Genomic DNA, 19213 nt, shown 5'->3' with positions numbered 1-19213 from the left:
CGAAACAGGATCCTGAAGATGGTCTGGCTCGTTTTACATCTGTTAGGATAATTACTTGGTATAAAACCGCCTTTTCTATTTCAGGGGAGAAGTTGACCTGAGATGTGACAAACCACCTGAGCTACGGGCTAGAGACATTTTCCTGCGAAAACATTACTCCAGCCGTATTCCCGGGTGAGTAGTCAACAAGCATTCTGGGAATTTTTGAGGGGCCTCGGAGGATATAAGCATGAGGAGAAGCAGTGTGGCCCAGTGCATAGAGCACAGGCGTGGGAGTCAGAAGGACCTGGATTCTAAACCCGGCTCTGCCACTTCTCTGCTGTGTGACCTTGGGCAAGTCACTTCACTTCCTCTGTGCCTTAGTTACTTCATCTGTAATGGGGATTCAGAATGTAAGCCCCATGTGAGACATGAACTATGTCCAACCTTGCATCTACCCCACGCTTAGTAGAGTGCTTGGCACATAGTAAGCACTTAACAAATCCCCCCCAAAAAGAGAAAAAAAGTCAGGGTAATTATTAAACTCAGAAACACGTAGTTGAATATTTGTTTGATCATGGGTGCTGTGATGTTTTCCACATTAGGGCAAAATCCTGCCTATTTCCCACTACCTTCTGCCTTTTCCAGCTCCGTATTATTCCAGGATTCTGTGCCTGGGGCTATCTGTATCGATGGGAAACAAATGTTGGTGGTACTTTAAATTTGGAGCAAATTTGCTAACTCCTCCCAACCCCTGAACTCTGGAATTCCCGAAGGAATTTCTCACACATGGATTATACCCCCGCAATGATACATGCGGTCATTTCTCTCGTTTGCTAATGAATAACTTTCCTTGCCTCATTGGCCAGCAGAACCAAACAAGTCAACCCTTTGGAAGGGAGGACTAGATCCAGGAGTAAATGATTGGCCCGATGGAGATTTGTTAAGGCTTTCTAGTTTTTTTGGGAGATGTTTATGACTGACTGGGCAGAGTACGAATACCCCCTGGGGAGGAAGGGACTGTGGGTCAAAGATCTGTCTTTTCTGCCACCCACTCTCCCACCTGGATTAAAATCTCCTTGCTCCACCCCGAAGCACAGATTCATAGGTAGATTATATCTGGATTTCCCTTCTGGTGAGCCTGTTTCTCACTGGCCACATTTACGGGTTCTAATCCCGGCTCCCCCGCTTCTCTGCTCTGGGACCTTGGGTGAGTCACTTCACTTCTCTGTGCTTCAGTTCCCTTGTCTGTAAAATGGGGATTGAGACTGTGAGCCCCATGTGGGACAGGAACTGTGTCCAACACGATTTGCTTATATCCACCCCAGCGCTTAGGAGAGTGCCTGGCACATAGTAAGAGCTTAACAAATACCAAAATTATTATTAACTATCTTGTGGGGTCAGGGGACAGGCAATGATGGGGGGGCGGGGGGGAAGAGAAAGAACTGATTTTGTTTTCTGACCACTAGAGATAAACCATCATTTTTTGGGGAACTGATGAGAGCAAGGACCTGGACCAGCTGTGGATTGTGGGTGTGGAAAAAGTAGAGACAGGCAGAAAGATGAGGAAAATGAAAGCTGTCCACAATTTGAGGATTAAAAAATAAACCCACACCTTTTATTTCGAGACAGTTACAGTAAGGGTGTGATAGAAAATGCATAAATCATGAGAGAGGTTGGAAAGATTAAAATCTCCTTGACAAGTACTTGTGGCAATTGAACGGACAACTGTTTCTGACCTGAACAGGTGGCTGTAAGAATGTCCTCGATTCAACTTGCTCTTATGATGAGAAGTGAAACGGGTGAGTAAAAAATGGCAGTTTGGTTTTTTTTTCCCCCCTGTGGCAGACATACTGGAGCATCTCCCTAAACTCACATGGAGAATGCATTCAAATCTATCATCACTCTAAGTATAGCACTTTTCTAACATTGGGTAGAAAGCCGGGCAGGTGTAAATGGAGTTCAGAGAGTCAACCCCGAACTGGGTGCAGTGCAGTGAGTGGCAAAAACCTACAAAAGCAGATGAGTCTTCCAGGATTTTAGCCCAGGCTACCTTCCCAACCTTATTTTATTCTCGCCCCGCCCCACTCACTTAAATAAGAGTATACGTGTGTTAGTTTTTTTTCTAGAATAAACAGAATATAGGCACGTACATTTATTTATACATGACATTAAATTATTAGCTAAACCTGCTGCTACAGGAAAACAGTGTTGCACGATGGGACAGGCTCGGTCTGGCCTTAACAACTTGGTTCGAAGGATTGGGGAAACTAGGTATAGATCTGTCTGTGATATGGAAAAGTTAGAGTGGCAGGAGCCTACTGCAAAAAGGAAGTCATTGTTTGGTATAACGACTAGTGCTAAATAATGTTAGCATGCTTTTTCTCCCCTTCGGGAGAGAAAAAACCAAAAACACAACTTTCCATCCAGCGGCTGAGGTAATAAGTTAAGAATAAGCACCAAAGTGATTCCCTCCCCTGCTAAAATGTCTGCGGCCCGAGCTAGGTTGGCCCTCCCCGGGGCCACGGGGGGACGGATGACGACAGTCGGGGACGAGGTTGGGGGGGGGAGGGCTACAGGTTCTTCATGCAGACCTGGCAGCGGCTGATGTGCGTCCGGATGAGGCCGGCCTTGAGGGTGTCAGGGGAGGGGCTGCTCTGGAAGTTGGGCTCGGGGATGGTGGTGAGCCAGAAGCTGTACTTGTTGGCGAAGTAGTGGCAGTTCCCACGGCCCCCGTTGCACTCGATGAACGGCGTCGCCCGGAAGTCCTCCAGGCAGCTTCCGGGGGACACCAGCGACTGGCCGCCCCCCTCGTCGCCGGCGGCCGTGTGCTGCGGGGGGAGGGAAGACGTGAGGGGGCGTGGGGTGGCAGCTCCCCCTGAGCCCCACTTTGGGGCTGGCTCCCGGGGAAGCCCTTCGCACTAATAGCGGGAGCTGTTGTCGGGAGAAGCGGCGTGGCCGAGGGGATAGAGCACGGGCCTGGGAGGCGGGAGGACCCGGGTTCCAATCCCGGCTCCGCCACGTGTCTGCTGCGGGGCCAGTCACTTCGCTTCTGGCCCTCGTTTACCTCGTCTGTAAAAAGGGAGTCTGGCAGTCCCATGTGGGACAGGGACTCTTGTCCAACCCGATTTGCTTGTGTCCACTCCAGGACCCGGCCCGTAGTGAGGGCTTAACAGATACCGCAATTATTATTTTACATGAGAAGACATAATTATCATTATAATAGCATCATGATAATATATTAATAATGATAAATAGAAATGGAATTAAACCAGCAATGATTTCTTTTCCCTTACTCCCAAGGCCTCTGCTCCTTCCCTAGGGTCCACTGAACAACTGAACATTAGAAGCCAAAGGGGCAGCACAGTCTAGTGGAAAGAATAGAGAACCGGGAGTCAGAAGGCCCGGGTTCCCGCCTGTTCCCTGACATGCCTGCTGTGTGACCTTGGGTAAGTCATTTGACTTTCCTGTGCCTCTTGTTTTCTCCTCTCTAAAATACGAGTTTAAAGACATGTTCTCCCGCCCCCGAAAATGGCAAGAACAGGGACTTTGTTGGGTCAGACTGTTTTCTGTCAACCTGGTGCTCAGCACGGTGCTTGGCACGAAGTAAGCACTTACCAAATATCACTGCTAAAGGGGCTGTGGAGTGTGGTCTCTGCTCTGACAGCCCCAGGCTAATGGAAGGTCACAGCCCTCCCACACAAATACATCAAACAAAAAGAATTTATATCTAATTTCTACCTCCTGAATTTTTAAAAAAAATATGGGTAATGCTCTCTCTCCCCCCACCACTGCCCCAACCCCTTCCATTAGCCCCTTTAACAGTAAAGTGACGTGAAGTTGATTTAAGAATCTGTTCTAAATCTGCCACAGATCAATTGACTTTATACTACTTGGGGCTTCCTCCACCCTGGCTGATAGGAACAGAATGTTTTGGGGAACGAGATAGGAGGGTTTGGTCATTTCTAAATAATAATTAGAATTATTAATAATAACAGTGAACTATAAATATTTTCTTTTTCCAGGGCATTTCCTTTTTTCCCCAGCCTTCTAAAAGGTTTAGAGTTTCCTCTGGTTAGTTTTTTGCTTATGTCTGCCATCGCTTTGGTGGTAGGGCATGTAAGAGAACTTGGCTAAGATCGGGTTTCTGTATTGGATCGCTGTTGAATGGGATCTCCTCAAGTAAGCCGAGTTGCTTTGAGCTTGCTGTGTGGACCACCAGGGAGCTGTGATGAGTAGTGCTTTTAGCCATCGGTGAACTCTTCTTTTCTGTTTTTTGGTATTTGTTAAACGCTTACAATGAGCCAGGCACTGTACTAAGCACTTGGGGTAGAGCTAAGCTAATCAGATTGGCCATCATTCGTGTCCCACATGGGGCTCACGGTCTTAATTCCCATTTTACTGACGCCCAGAGAAGTGAATTGACTTGCCCCAGGTCACACAGGTGGCAGAGCCGGGATTAGAACCCAGGTCTTTTGACATTCTTAGTAGTCCCCACATCTGCCTAAACCCAACCCGGAGATCCAATCGGGAGAAGCCATCCGCCTCACTCCCCTTGGCATCAGCGCTATTGCTTTCCGTCTCCAAGTTCCCCGGGGCTGGAGAGGGCTGTGCTGGACGCCTGTCACGGGCAGGAAGCTGTTCTTACGTCTACCCTCCCTCTCTCGCGCCATCATTTAAGCCCATATTCTGTAGGTCTGACCCCGGCTGAGGTGGATGGGAGTAGGGCGGAGGCAGGGGAGTACCCACCATGAGGAAGGAGTAGCCGATCCAGAGGCTGCGCCAGCCATTGGGGCAGTGGGGGATGGTCACGTCCTGGCTGTGGACGGCGATGGCCACGGCCGGGGCCTCGCAGACGGAGCAGCGGCTGATGTAGGGCTTGATCTCGTCTTCGGCCACGGGCATCATGGGCAGCGGGGCGGTGGTGGACAGCCAGTAGGACTTGTCGTTGCGGCTGGCGTAGTAGCAGACGTCCCCGGGGTTGCAGTACAGGAAGGGCATGGTGCTGAAGCGGGCCAGGCACGAGCCGGCCAGTCCTGCCCCGACAGAGACGCCCCGGGGGCGGGGGTGACCGGAGCCGTCGGGCAGGGATGGTCCCGGTCTCCCCCCGTCGGCCTCCTCACCCCAGCCCCCTCACCCGAGGGGCAGTTAGTTGCGGCGGAGGGGCAGGGGACTCCCCCCTTTTGGATCCCCAGCCAAGCTCCAGGATCCTGGAAACTACCACAGCCCAAGCAGCATCCCCCGACCGAGCTGAGACCCTCCCTCACTGTACGACGTTTTACTCTTTCCAGAACCCTTTGCTCAGGGACTGACAGTCGGGGTTCCGGGCTTCCAGAGAGAGGAGAGCCTCCCCTCTCACTAATCTCCCGGCCAGCTTCAGGCGCCCTGTCAGTCAATCGGATTTTACTGAGCATGTCCTGTGTGCAGAGCACTGTACTGGGCGTTTGGGAGAGGACAGTAGAACGACAGAACAGACACATTCCCTGCCCACCAGTCTAGAGGTGGGGAGACAGACATTACTAGAGATAAATAAATTAGAGGTGTGGACGTGAGTCAGAAGGTCCCAGAGGGGGATTCCCTCCCTGAGATCAACCCTGAGGGTCCTAGGATCCCCTCCCCGGGGCCGTACGTACCCAGGTCTTGGTTATGGGCTTTCTCCTGGCCTTCGAAGTACAGCAAGCTGTAGCCGCTCCAGAGCTTGTTCATGCCCAAGGGACACATGGGTTCCTGCTCCGTCTGGCTGTGCTTCACCAGCAGGTAGCCGATGCTGACGCTGCGGCCGGGCATGCCGGGCATGCCGGGGTTCCCCGGGCGCCCCGGATTCCCTGGAACCCAATGGGAGAGAGCGGGTGGTGCCAGCTGTCCCGCCCCCGCCACCCCGCTTTTTATGCTATTTACTAAGCGCTAGGGGAGATCCAAGTTCATCAGGCTGGTCCAGGGCCCCCAGGGGGCTCACAGTCTTCATCCCCATTTGACGGATGATGGAAGCGAGGCACCGAGGAGCCAAGCGACCCGCCCGAGGTCCCGCAGCAGATAAGTGGAGCCTGGATTGGAAGCCGGGTCCTTCCCCCTAGGCCGCTCCTGTCGGACCCCGCTCTGGGGCCTCACGACGTAGGCCACCCTGGGCTGGACTGGAACATCTCGGTGAATGGGGTGGGTCACCGATTCTGGTACTTCCATTTCCTCCTCTTTCCATCTCTACCCCCTACCCCCTGCACCAAATCCCAGAGGGGCCCTACTTGCTCCTCTCGCTCCGTCTTTAAGGGTAATTTGTCCCCACTTACCCTCTTGGCCTGTTGCCCCTTGATGTCCGACGGGGCCCTGGTCGCCCCTGAATCCCGGAACGGCCGACACCCCTCCTCGGCCCTGAGGCCCGGGATTACCAGGGGATCCCCGGAAGCCTAACGACCAATCGAGACCACTGTTATCCAGATGCCTTCCTCCTCCACCCCCCCAACCCCCTGCCCTCACCACCTTCCACCAAGCGGTTCCTACCTGGATGCCCCGGAGGGCCCTGTGGACCCATCTCTCCCTGTATCCCCGGGGGGCCCTGCTTTCCAAAGGGACCAGGTATTCCCCGGTCCAGGACGACTTCCTGTGGAATTCCAGGAATCCCGGGTGATCCCAGAGGTCCCAGAGTACCTAAGGCACAAAGAGAAAAAAGATCACCATCAGCTTCCCAGCTCCCCGCCAACTCCAGGGAATGCCCTGGATGAAGCGGACGGGTAAGATAACAAACCTTTTCATTTGTAAAGCCCCAGAGCTGGGGTGGGCCATCCTGAGGTGGTCCCTTACTAAATTCATTCATTCAATTGTATTTATTGAGCGCCTACTGTGTGCAGAGCACTGTACTAAGCACTCCACACTCAGAAAATACCAACAGTAATAACGCCTGCAGTTTCAAATGATCACCAGGCTCAACAGGGCAGAGTTAGAGGACAAAACCTGAGAATTGCATTTTTATTTTTGCACCCAAGTGCCCAGCCTGATAATACAGTCTAACTTTCAAACAGCTTTGCCTACTTTGAAATGGAACTTCACTTATTCTCTGGGAGTTAGAGAATAACTCAACTGACCTTATGGTGACTTTAGGAGAAGGTGTTATTAATCCCATTTTACAGCTAGCAAAATGGAGGCCCAGCGAGGCTAAGGAGGCTTTTTTTTTTTGGCAGTGGCCAACAGTGATTTGGGGAAGAGCCAGAAAGAGAAGCCAGATTCCCATAGCCAACATATCCGTGAGTTCCCTATTATCTCAGGAGCGTTCTTCCTCTTGTAGTTTTTTTCCTTCTTGAAGCATCATGGCCTAGGAGCCAGAGAACTTGGGTTCTAAATCCGGCTCTGCCACCTGTCTCCTGTGGGACATTGAGGGAGTTACTCCACTTCTCTGGGCCGCCTTTCCTTCTGTGGCAAAATGGGAATTCAACACCTTTTCTCCCTCCTACTCAATCCGTGACCAACCCGATCAACTTGTATTTACTCCAACGCTTAGAACAGTACACATAGAGAGCGCTTAAGAAGTACAGCAATTAATTAACGCCAAAGGGGGAGCATTCGGGAACCAGACCACTGGAGAATGCAGTGTCCGCGGGACCAACTTACCAGGGTAACCTCGGTCTCCTTTGGGTCCTACGGGGCCTTGATCACCGATGTTCCCGAACATACCCTTAAATCCCATGAGCCCCTGCTCTCCCTTGGGACCTGGAAAAGAAAGGGCATGTTTACAGTTCTTATCTCCACGTCCTCAACACCTAAAAAGAAATGACGACGCCTCCCCCCAAGCCCTTGCCCCAAAAAGGGAGAAAGGTGCCCAAGCTTGGCGGTTGGTACCTTTTGTTCCAGGGATGCCATAAACTCCGGGTTTGCCTTGGGGGCCAGGATCTCCTCCCCATCCTTTTGGACCCGACTCTCCAAAAAGTCCCGGGTTTCCATCTTCTCCTTTAGGTCCAGGGGAAGCGGGGACTCCGGGCGGCCCTCGTTGGCCCGGATAACCTGTGGATTTTTGGCGTGAGGCAGTGAGAATCCTGGAGGCAAGCAGCAGGATGAGAGTAAACTCCTCGAGGGCTCTCCCCTGGGTGTTCTCCTCTGGCTCTCCTCTGGGTGTTCCCCAGCAGCTATGACAAGGCCCCGCGCACGGTAGCGGATGCTGGTCCCTATCCTGGCCCCGATTTCTCGGTCGGACCATCCGGAAAGGGATGCCTGACTTCTAGAGTGCCATTTTCTAAAGAGCCTGGGGAAAGGAGCCTCCAATTTGAAATTATGCCGAGGGCCGAATGCGGCCCAAATATGGGAGATTTTTGTCGATCGATTCGTGGACCAGTGGGCCACGATGGCTTTCTGGCAAGACGGTTAGGGGGTAGAGGAGGTGTTTGTGGTGGCAATGATCCACCTCCAACTCTGTGGATGGAGAGCCAGCGTGTCCTTGTGGAAAGAGCACAGGCCTGGGAATCGGCAGATCCGGGTTCCGATCCCAGCGCCGCTATTTGCTGTGTGACTTTGGGCGAGTCACTTCACTTCTCTGGGCCTCAGTTCCCCCATCTGCAAAATGGAGGACCAATGCCTGTTCTCCCTCCTACTAAGACTGTGAGCGCCACTGGGACCTGATGATCTTATATCTACCCCAGGGCTTAGTACAGTGCTTGGCACATAGTAAGCGCTTAACTACCACGATTACCACCCCAAGATTCCTTCCAGCATGGGACTATTCCCACTGAAGATGGATATTGGGCCTGGAAGATTCAGTGCCCATGGTCTGATGATGGGTCATCCCTGAGAGTGGTTTCCCCTCTGGACCCAAAAGCAGATGTGGTCCAAGAGAGGGAGAATGACCAGAAGCCATTTTGGACCAATATATTTCAGCATCATCTTGTGGCTAAGAAGGGAGTAGGCAAATCTGGAAACCTCAATGCCTGGATTGGGAAGAAGCAGAGTGGCCTAGCAGAGTCTCTGCCACTTCTCTGTGTGACCTTGGGCACATCACTTCCCGGGGCCTGTCACCTCACCTGTAAAATGGGGATGAAGACCGTGAGCCCCACGCGGGACAGGGACTAAGTCCAACCTGATTTGCTTAGCTCTACCCCCAGTGCTAAATACCATCTTTAAAATAAAATAAAAACAAAACCACCAGCATAAACACATCCGGTTTCTTCCAGGTGCCACCCACAGCAAGGATTACCTTTTGTTCCGAATATGCCAGGATCGCCCCTATCACCGGGAAACCCGGAGATGTTGGTGACGGAGAAAGGTCCCGGTATCCCTGGAAGCCCGCGACTACCCATCGGGCCTCGGATCCCTGAAAAGAAGGAAACAGAAATGAACACGCTCGGTCGAGAGAATGGATGGCCTGAAATACCCTGACCGCCACCCCCACCTCACCGCCCCCAACAGTCAGTGGATGCCCAAAGTGAGGGGGCTTGGAGCCCGGACCAGATCGTAGGCTTCCGGCCAACGCCCCTCTCCCCGGAAGCAAGAGACTGTTTGAGGGGGGCGGTGTTCCCTCTCCTAAACCACCAAGAACATTCAGGAAACATGATTTATATTAATGTCTGTCTCAGCCTCTACACTGTAAGGCTCAGTGTGGCCAGGGAACGTGTCTACCAACTCTGTTGTACTGTCCTCTCCCGAGTGCTTAGGACAATGCTCTGCATCCGGTAGGCACTCAATAAATACCACTGACTGATGAATCACTTTAAAGAAGTCAATGAAAGCAAGTGCATTTTCTGTATACCTCTCCAAAGCATCCTGACAATCACAGATAGAAACCAATTTTGTAAAAGAAAATAATTGGAGCTCCACTTAGAATAGAAAAATGGGGAGAAAATGAAATTCATCTTGGCACTACCATGTGTTTGAAACTGACTGAAATAGCAAGTTGGGAAGGCAAATCTCTAGTTTCAGTTCCATAGGGTGACAGTGTCCTTGTGGCCCTGCTGGCCCCCGGACAGGGAAAGATACATTCCATTCCCTGCCTTGTACCCTGACCCTGATTGGGGTTGACTCTCGATTCTACAGTGATCCAAAAGGAACTGCTTTTCTGGGTTTTTTTTAAATCAGGCTAGAACAAATGATGAGTCGGCTCCCAAGAAGCAGCATGGCCTAGTGGCTAGGGCCTGGGCGTCAGAAGAACCTGGGTTCTAAACCCAGCTCTGCCACTTATCTGCTGTGTGACCTTGGCCACGTTGCTTCACTTCTCAGGGCCTCAGTTCCCTCATCTGTCAAATGAAGGTGAAGATGGTGAGCCCCCCGTGTGGGACATGGACTCTGTCCAACCTGATTACCTTTTAGCTACCCTAGTGCTTAGTAGCACGCCTGGCACACATTGAGCCTTAACGAATACCAAGAAAAAACAAACAAAAAGACACCCACCTGTAAGTCCTCTCTCCCCTTTCGGTCCGACTGCACCGCTCGGACCAGGTTTAGGGTTGTGGTCCCCTGGTTCGCCTTTGTCACCAGAGGGCCCCAGAAATCCTGGGTCCCCAAAGTCATCTCCCCCTGGAAAGGTGTTAGAACAGGAGTGAGTTACCAGTGCTTGGGGTGTCTTGTTCTCATCTAAAATGACACTAAGTCTTGGAGTGGAGAAACAGGATGAAATGAAAATGGACAGATACCCTTCTAGCCTGAAAACACCCTAGTTTCCTAGGCAGCTTTGGCCCGGTAGGGGGGACTTGTTGCAAACGGACGAGGCAAAGGAGAAAAAAGTGCCAGGCACTACAAACGTTCAGCGTGACAAAGAGGGGTACGGTGCAGCAGGAACTGTTGACTAAGCTCCTCGTGGGCAGGGATCACGTTTACCCACAATATTGTACTTTCCCAAGGGCTTAGTCCAGTGCTCCGCACAGAGAAGCAGTGTAGCTTAGTGGCTAGAGCATGGGCCTGGGAGTCTAGAAGGACCCGGGTTCTGATCCTGGCCCTGCCACGTGTCTGCAATGTGACCTCGCTCAAGTTGCTTCACGACTGAATGAATCTGCCCCAGCCCAGAGCTGTGGCCCTAGGTTAACGCAAGCATTGTAAAAACTGTTTATAATTCTGTTCTGCTCCTGGAACCCAAGGATTTGGAGGATCCGGCGACGGCCTAAAAGTCAAAACTTTCTACTTTATTTCCATCTAAACGGGCTAATTTTCTCTTCAAAGCCTCCAGAGTGAGGAGTTTCCTAAATAGTTCACTTCTACAGGGCAGTCTAGCAAATGAAACAATTTTTTTTTTAAAAAAGGAAAAGGCAATGGAAAAATACTCAGCCTTCCAGTGTTGGCACAAGGAATACTTGGCCAAAATGATTCTTTGGGAAAGGGGGGGGAAGGGTGCGAGACGCTGGAAATTTGCAATATAAGATACTGGCCTTCATGTCTTTCCCTAAGGAATAATTCCCTCCAGGGGAGAGATTGTGATGCTTCAGATGTGACTGCGTCACCTGCCTTTGAGAACCCTGGCTTTGTCATCCTCCACTCGTAAAAATAAAAGGCGTGGTATGTCCTGAAGTGCTTCAAATCCACAGCAAAGAAGTTATGGAAAGGAGCCCGGGTTTTCCTACTGAAGTGCCAAAAACCATCGCTTCAGAATAAGCTAGGGGCCCAGGGATAGGCTAGACCCAACATTTCACTGCCTCACTGACAAAACTCAAGGGATTCAGTTGTACTAGACTTAGAACTAAAGAACCGCCATATGGCTCCAGACATGCAGAAGATGCTCTCTCAAAAGGAAATGCCTTTTCTTTTCCTCAAGAGCCCTGGGAATTCCGCTGCCACTCGAGTCCCTGCGGCTCGACTTTTATCCTCGGACAGAGATCTGCGCTTCTCCTTCTGACTCTCGCTCCCTGGACGGAGTGTGAGTGGGGTGGATTTTAAAGTCCAGGCTCCTAAAAATCTCAGCCCTGCTAGCAAAGGAAGGACATTGAGCCTGTTGTGGTGGTGGTGGTGTATACTGGGGGTGGTGGGGGGGGGGGGGGGGGGAGGGGAAGAGGAAGGAGAGAGGAAGGATAGAAAAATCTCCATCCATTTCTCCCCGGCTCTCGCTTCTCTAATTTCTTCCTAGTTAAAGATTTGTCCCAGTCTGGGGTGATGATGGATTCTCTCCCTGGGGCTCAGGGTCTGTCTCCCCCTGAAGACCGTAAGCTCATTGAGAGCAGGGAATGTGTCTGTTATATTGTACTCTCACAACCGCTTAATATGGTGTTCTGCACACAGTAAGAGCTCAGTAAATACGATTGATTGATTACAGCCTCATCGAGGGTTAGAAGAACAGTACCTGGTGATCCCGGAAAGCCTTTGGTGCCGGGCAGTCCGTCTAAACCGCTGATTCCTCGTAAGCCAGAGACACCTGTGATAATAATAATAGCATTTGTTAAGCCGTTACTACGTGTCAAGTACCATACTGGGGAAGGTACAGGATAGCAGTTCCTGTCCCACATGGAAGTCACCATCTGAGCGGAAGGGAGAACAGGAAATTAATCCCCGTTTTTACTTATTGAAAACCAATAACAATTTCACGGGGAAATGATGCTTCGGGTCAGGGAAACATGCACATCTACAATAAAAGAGCAATGGGCCTGTCGCCTCTTCTTCCTGTTGCACGGTATAAAATTTCAAAGAAGACATCCCCCCTGCTTAGAATATTTCAGGCTTGGTTTGCTATAGCTGGACTTGGAAAACAGGACCAACTTCACACCATTTCCAGTCCCTCTGGATTGACGTTGGTAAATATTTCCCAGGTAGGGTATTGCCAGAAGGGCATCACCCAGAGTGACATTGGCAAAACACTGGAACTTAAGTCCCCGCTGGGAAGGAAAATGATCTCAACCCCGAGGTCGAGACGTGAAACCTAACCCTGGTCTCTGCTAGCTGACAAGCAAGGGATTCAATCCCAAATAGGAAAGGCAATCTAGAGAGGGCATGGGTTTGCCAAACAACCAGAAGCCACAAGAGACTTTGGGTGGCAGATTGGAGTTTAAGATCAGGTCTCCTGACTGGTCCCTTTAATGATGCCCTCATAGCCTATTTTTTCCCCTTATTCTTCTACGAAAGGCAAAACTACCGCGTTGAATGCTGTCATCTTTGCCCTGTGTTTCCGGTGAGAAAATCGACTACTTTTCTGATTGCCTTCCGCCCGGAAGGGCAGCTTTTAGAGGAGCGATCCTGGCCGGAGCTGTATTGGCCTGGCATTCCGTACTGCTCTGTGGGCAAGTGCGGCAAGGGAAGGAGTCTTAACCTGAAAAGCCTGGTAGTCCGGGTCTTCCGGTGTCGCCTTTTTCACCCTGGAATCCATTCCTCCCGGGATCTCCGTGGTGGCCTGGGGAACCTGCCATCCCTGGGGAGCCTAGGGGATAAAGACAGCATTTGTCCCGAATGCCCAGCGGAGACAGGGCGGAGGTGGGGAATCGCAGCCCTCATCCCTCAACCAGGTGGTGTGCTGCTGTTCGGAGATGGTGGCTCACGCCGAATGGAGCTGCCTCTCTTAACAATTGTGGTATTTGCTAAGTGCTTACTGTGTGCCAGGCACTGTACTAAATGCTGGGGTGGACACAAGCAAATCGGGTTGGACACAGTCCCTGTCCCACAAAGGGCTCACTATCTCAATCCCCATTTTACACTAGGGGGGCTGAGGCCCAGAATAGGGAAGTGACTTGCCCAAGGCCCACGCAGGAGACAAGGGGAGAAGCCGAGATTAGAAGCCATGACCTTCTGACTTCCACATCTGGGCTCTACGATGGAGGGGGGCAGGCAAAGGGAGGTAGGGGTGGGACCCTGGAACTAACTGCCTCCCATCTTCCCCTCCACCCCTGCCACTGTCCTGACCTGATAAAAGTAACAATAATGATGGTATTTGTTAGGCTCTTACTATGTGTCAGGCACTGTTCTAAGCGCTGAGGCAGATAAACACAAGGTAATCAGGTTGGGCACAGCCCCTATTCCCCATGGGGCTCACGGTCTTAATCCCCATTTTACAGAGGAGGTAACTGAGGCCCAGAGAGTAAAATGACTTGCACAAGATCACACAGCTGACAAGTGGCAGAGCAGGGACTAGAACTCAGGACCCTCAGGCCCAGGCCCGTGCTCTAGCCACTAGGCCACGCTGCTTCTCTACTTATTCAGGGGGTGAGAGGGATAAATAAGACTGGGATTAGATGTCCTTTAAAGGAAACCCCAGGGAGCTCTCCTGCCCTCCTCCTGCCATGATGTGATCTTTCTTCTCTGACAGACCATCACTCTCCCCCGCCTCAAAGCCTTATCGAAGGCCTACCTCCTCCAAGAGGCCTTCCCTGACTTAGCCCTCCTTTCCTCTTCTCCCACTCCCTTCTGCGCCGCCTTGACTTGCTCCCTTTACTCATCCCCCATCCCAGCCCCACAGCCCTTGTGCCCATATCTGTAATTTTGTTTATTTATATTAATGTCTGTCTCCTGTTCTAGACTCTAAGCTTGTTGTGAATGGGGACCGTGTCCATTATATTGTTCTACTGTACTCTCTCAAGCGCTTAGTACAATGCTCTGTACACAGTAAGCGCTCAATAAATAGGACTGACCGACTTGCTGGGCTTTGGGGGTGAGGCAGTGGGACTCCACTACCATGGAGGGGCTTGGTCGGGGGAAAGCGCTACTGAACGCTCTGCTTTCGGGGCTTTGGAGACCATCTGTGACTTACCGCTTTGTCCTCTTATACCAGGTGGGCCTTGGGTTCCCTTCATGCCACTTATTCCCTGGAGACCAGAGTCTCCCTCGTGGCCTTTCTGTCCTACATATCCCTTTACCCCTGCAAAAAAATGAAATAAAATAAACCAGGCTGTTAAAAGCAGGCTCCCAGCTCTCAATCTCAGGTTTAGAAAACAAACATCAGGTGGAAGGTTCTAGCCAACCGTACCTCAGGCCACACACAAGGAGCTTTCGCTCTATAAGTATTAACGCTGCTTACATACTGCTAAAGATAAATAATCACCAAAAAAAATACCTGATACTCCAGCTAGACCGGGTGCTCCCTTTACTCCACGGCTTCCCGGCAAGTTTATAGTGTCCCCCTTGTCACCTGTCACACAGAAAAATGAATGAGGATGGGCCCGCAAGGCTCACGGTAACTTCTCTCTTTCAAACGGCATTAGGGAGGAAACTCACCCAAGTCTCCCACAGAGCCACTCTCACCCTCAAAGCCCTTGATGCCGATGTTGCCTTTGTCACCCTGGATGGGGAGGAAACCGAGTCATTGGCAGGGAATCGCAGTGAAAATGCCACCAGCCTATCTGCAATCCCAAAATACTAAGGAAACCCCGCGTCTGGAGTAGGATTTAATCCCCCATTTTACAGATGAGGAAACTGAAGCACGGAGATGTGAAGGGACTTGCCCGACTTGACCAACCAGCAGACAAGGGGTGGAACCGGGATTAGAACCCAGGTCCTCGGACCCCCAGGCCCATGCTCTTTCCACCAGGCCACGCTACTACCCATCCAGCTATCCAGCCTCCCTCACATCCAGTCCCAACTCTGCAAGCGGGTAATAAACACCCCCTGCCTCTGTTTCGTCTCCTCCAACTCCTTCCTTGACCTTCTTCAATCCCTTCTCTACCCTATTCCCTCCACTGGGACCCCTCTCTCCTCGGTGACCATCGACCTTCTTCTTGCCAAATCTAACAGACCACTTGCATCCTAATTCTTCCTCATTTCTCTGCTGGCTCCAACGCCGTGGACCGCTCCCTCTCTCTGGAAAAAGCCCCTAACCGTATAGGCTTCCTTTTCCTCTCTCCACACTTCACTCTGCCGCCCAGCTCATTTTCCTAAAACCTCATCCTGCCCACATCTCCTCACTCCTCAAAAACCGCCGATGGCTGCCCTTTCCTCTCCGTGACGACCAGAGATTCCTCCCCCGGACTTTAAGAAATGCAGCCGTCTCCCTGCCCCCTTACTTCTCCTCGTTCCTCTCCTACTCCCCTACAGCGGGAAGGCATCGTTCTTGCAGGTTGCCCCTATGAGGATGGGTGTATCTGTTAAGTGTGTGTAGGTGGGTGTGCTTCGAGAAGATGGCCTGGTCTTTGTCATTCAAGAAGAGGAGGAGAGGGAAAGGAGGTGACCTGGGAAGGCCCCGAAACTGGACATAAAACACCCAGAAACTCTAATGCTCGCCAACCACAAAGGCCCGGGACGTTCCTAGTTTTTCCTCCACTTTATTTTTCCCCAGTGGCCAGGACAGTGTTCTGGACTCAGCATAAATATGAGCGAGTGAGTATCTGGACCCCTTAGGCTTCTGACTTACCCTAATTCCAGGGAATCCTGGGAAGCCTCTGATTCCAGGAATCCCGGCAGCTCCGGGGTATCCCTGCTCTCCGGGATGTCCGCGAACCCCAGTTTCTCCTTTATCCCCTTTGACCTGGCTGGGTTGCCCGGGTAACCCCGGCACACCAGACGCTCCGGGGACTCCCGGCATTCCCTGGCCACCTGGGAAAAAAGATCCAGGAAACGTCAAACTCTGGGGAAGGGTGACCCTCTCCACACCTTTCTTGACGGCAGACTGGTCTCCCTCTCTAGACTGTGAGCTCGCTGTAGGCAGGGAATGTGTCTGCTATATTGTATTCTCCCAAGAACTTAGTGTAGTCCTCTGCACATGGTAAACACATAATAATAATTGTGGTAATTAAGTGCTTACTATATGTCAAGCACTGGTCTAAGCATTGGGGTAGAAGCAAGCTAATCAGGTTGGACACAGTCCCTGTCCCACAATGGGGCTCACACTGTTAATCCCCATTTTACAGATGAGGGAACTGAGGCCCGGAGAAGCCCAACGTCACACAGCAGACAAGTGGTGGAGCTGGGGTTAGAACTCAGGTCTTTCCAACTCCCGGGCCCTGTGAGAGTTCATTCATTCATTTTTAAATTCATTCAGTTGTATTTATTGAGCGCTTACTGTGTGTAGAGCACTGTACTAAGCGCTTGGGAGAGTACAATCCAACAATAAGCAGACACAGCCCCTGCCCACAATGAACTTACAGCCTAGAGGGGTGTAGTTCAGTGCTCTGCACATAGTAAGTGCTCAATAAATACCACTGAATGAATAAATGAAACAGAGAGGCAGGGTCCGAATCGGCTGCAGCTTTTCCCCCTCTTTTTCTTTAGGTTGGTGAAGAATCAAGGGTTTATGGTGGGCAGGTAGACCGAAGCCTGTAGATTGGCTGCCCCTGCTTTCTGGCCCCTTGGAGGAGTGGGAGAAGGACAAGGAAGAGGAAGGGGAGGAGGAGGAGAAGGAGGAGGAGCCGCCCATGAGGCTGATGCTTCCTGGACAGTTTCCTACCTTTTAAGCCCAGAAATCCTTTCAAACCAGTCGGTCCTTCATCTCCTTTCTCTCCTTTAAAGTGCTTCATTCCCGGTATGAGTTTGGGAGGTTCTCCCGGGGGGCCTGGATCTCCGCGGCTGCCTGGAAACCAACAGAAAACGGTCACTTCCGATGCCTCCAAACGAAGCGCCCAACTTACCACGTGACCTTCCGGACCACTGAACCAATAACAATAATAATGATAATAATACCAACAGTACTTGTTACGTACTTACAATGTGCCAGCCACTGTTCTAAGCACTGGGGTAGATTCAAGTTAATCAGGTTGGACACGGTCCCTGTCCCACATGGGGCTCACATTCCTAATCCCCATTTGACAGATGAGGGAACTGAGGCCCGGAGAGGTAAGGTCACACAGCAGACATGTGGGGGTGCTGGAATTAGAACCCAGGGCCTTCTGACTCCCAAGCCCGGGCTCTAGCCACTAGGCCACACTGCTTCTCACCGGGGATCCCTGCCAACCTCCTTCCTTGCCACCCAGGCCTCATTCCCAACATGCCTGGTGCCCGAGGGGCCGTGGGGGATTTAAGCAGCGGCAGCTGAGGTTTCCACAAACTCCACAACGTTGGGAAGCTTGGGTTGTGATGGGGCGGTGGATGATCCGGCAGAGGGGGGCAGTGCCCCGAGGCCCCTCCATCACCGGACTTACTGGCCCCTCAGCTCTGTCTTTCGTGTTGCTTCGTATTTCTTTTCTTTCAACTTTCCTACCTTGTCTGTCGCCAAACCCTTCCCCATCTTATTCTTCGACTGTGAGCTCCTGGAGGGAGGGTCAGTCGCCGTAATCTCAATCTCACTTGGGTATTTTTCCCCAGCACCTAGTACAGTGCTTTGCACACAGTGGGCGTTTACGAAATGCCACTGCTATCACAACCCATTTCACTGTCTCTCAGGGGTTCACATTATCAGAAGCCACTATGAACAGCCGGAAGGAGCAGTCTTCCTCCTGACTGCTAAATCTCTTTCCACCGGGACTGTGACAACTTGAGCTCCATCCCAAGCACTTAGTACAGTGGTCTGTGCACAGGAGGTGCTCAATAAATACCACTTTTTGATTGACTATAGGAGCTAATAATAATTACGGTATTTGTTAAGCACTTACCATGTGCCAGGCACTGGTCTAAGCACTGAGGAAGACAGAAAAGCAGTGTGGCCTATGGATAAAGCCCGGGCCTGGGAGTCAGAAGGACCAGGGTTCCAATCCTGGTTCCGCCACTTGCAATAATAATAATAATGTTGGTATTTGTTAAGCGTTCACTATGTGCCGAGCACTAAGCGCTAAGGTAGATACGGGGTAATGAGGTTGTCCCACGTGAGGCTCACGGTCTTAGTCCTCATTTTGCAGAGGCGGTAACTGAGGCACCGAGAAGTTAAGTGACTCGCCCAAAGTCACACAGCTGACAGGTGGAGGAGCCGGGATTAAAACCCGTGACCTCTGACTCCTAAGCCCATCCTCTTTCCACTGAGCCACACTGCTTCTCAAACCATGGGCAAGTCACTTCACTTCTCTGCGCCTCAGTTCCCTCATCTGTAAAATGGGGATTAAGACTGTGAGCCCCAGTTGTGGAACAGGGACTGTGTCCAACCTGATTAACTTGTATCTACCCCAGCGCTTAGAACAGTGCTTGACACACTGTTAACAAATACCATCCTCATCATATTACAAAATAGACAGGTTAGACACAATGCCTGTCCCACATGGGGCTCACACTCTTAATCCTCATTTTACAGATGAGGAAACTGAAATCCACAGAAGTTAAGTGACTTGCCCAAGGTCACTCAGCAGACAAGTGGCAGAGCTGGAATCAGAACCCATGACCTTCTCCTTCTGTACACCTCTTGGGGACCAGATTTTGGTGTTTTTTTTAAAGTGGTATTTGTTAAGTGCTTAATGGATATCAGGCACTGCTCTAAGCACTGGGGTAGAAACAAGATTAT

General features: G+C 51.3%; 2 protein-coding genes across 6 annotated transcripts in view; one reads left to right on the top strand and one right to left on the bottom strand.

The window, feature by feature from the left end:
* RAB20 (RAB20, member RAS oncogene family) overlaps window positions 1-9682 on the top strand; it is a 34428-nt gene extending 24746 nt beyond the window's left edge. For 2 of the 5 annotated variants that reach the window (XR_005661154.1, XR_005661155.1), the window contains 4 exons: window positions 85-174; window positions 1727-1781; window positions 3302-3428; window positions 9129-9682. The gene's annotated coding sequence lies outside the window, so the exon portion shown is untranslated. Of the gene's footprint in view, window positions 1-84; window positions 175-484; window positions 1190-1726; window positions 1782-3282; window positions 3429-9128 lie in introns of those variants that run through there. The other 3 variants (XR_005661156.1, XR_005661158.1, XR_005661157.1) reach the window with 2 other exon arrangements.
* COL4A2 (collagen type IV alpha 2 chain) overlaps window positions 1568-19213 on the bottom strand; it is a 146855-nt gene continuing 129209 nt past the window's right edge. The window contains exons 33-48 of the mRNA XM_029048046.1: window positions 17237-17359; window positions 16205-16386; window positions 15073-15136; window positions 14912-14986; window positions 14609-14716; window positions 13178-13285; window positions 12218-12289; window positions 10342-10467; window positions 9152-9268; window positions 7807-7968; window positions 7579-7677; window positions 6475-6621; window positions 6264-6380; window positions 5613-5804; window positions 4729-5015; window positions 1568-2810 (exon numbers count right to left, since the gene is read on the bottom strand). Of these exons, the coding sequence (XP_028903879.1) occupies window positions 2553-2810; window positions 4729-5015; window positions 5613-5804; window positions 6264-6380; window positions 6475-6621; window positions 7579-7677; window positions 7807-7968; window positions 9152-9268; window positions 10342-10467; window positions 12218-12289; window positions 13178-13285; window positions 14609-14716; window positions 14912-14986; window positions 15073-15136; window positions 16205-16386; window positions 17237-17359 (2237 nt within the window). The 3' untranslated portion in view covers window positions 1568-2552. The remainder of the gene's footprint in view (window positions 2811-4728; window positions 5016-5612; window positions 5805-6263; window positions 6381-6474; window positions 6622-7578; window positions 7678-7806; window positions 7969-9151; window positions 9269-10341; window positions 10468-12217; window positions 12290-13177; window positions 13286-14608; window positions 14717-14911; window positions 14987-15072; window positions 15137-16204; window positions 16387-17236; window positions 17360-19213) is intronic.

Source organism: Ornithorhynchus anatinus, chromosome 20, assembly GCF_004115215.2.
Source record: "Ornithorhynchus anatinus isolate Pmale09 chromosome 20, mOrnAna1.pri.v4, whole genome shotgun sequence".
In the NCBI taxonomy this organism is placed as follows: domain Eukaryota; kingdom Metazoa; phylum Chordata; class Mammalia; order Monotremata; family Ornithorhynchidae; genus Ornithorhynchus; species Ornithorhynchus anatinus.
This window is presented reverse-complemented; position numbering and strand designations above follow the sequence as displayed.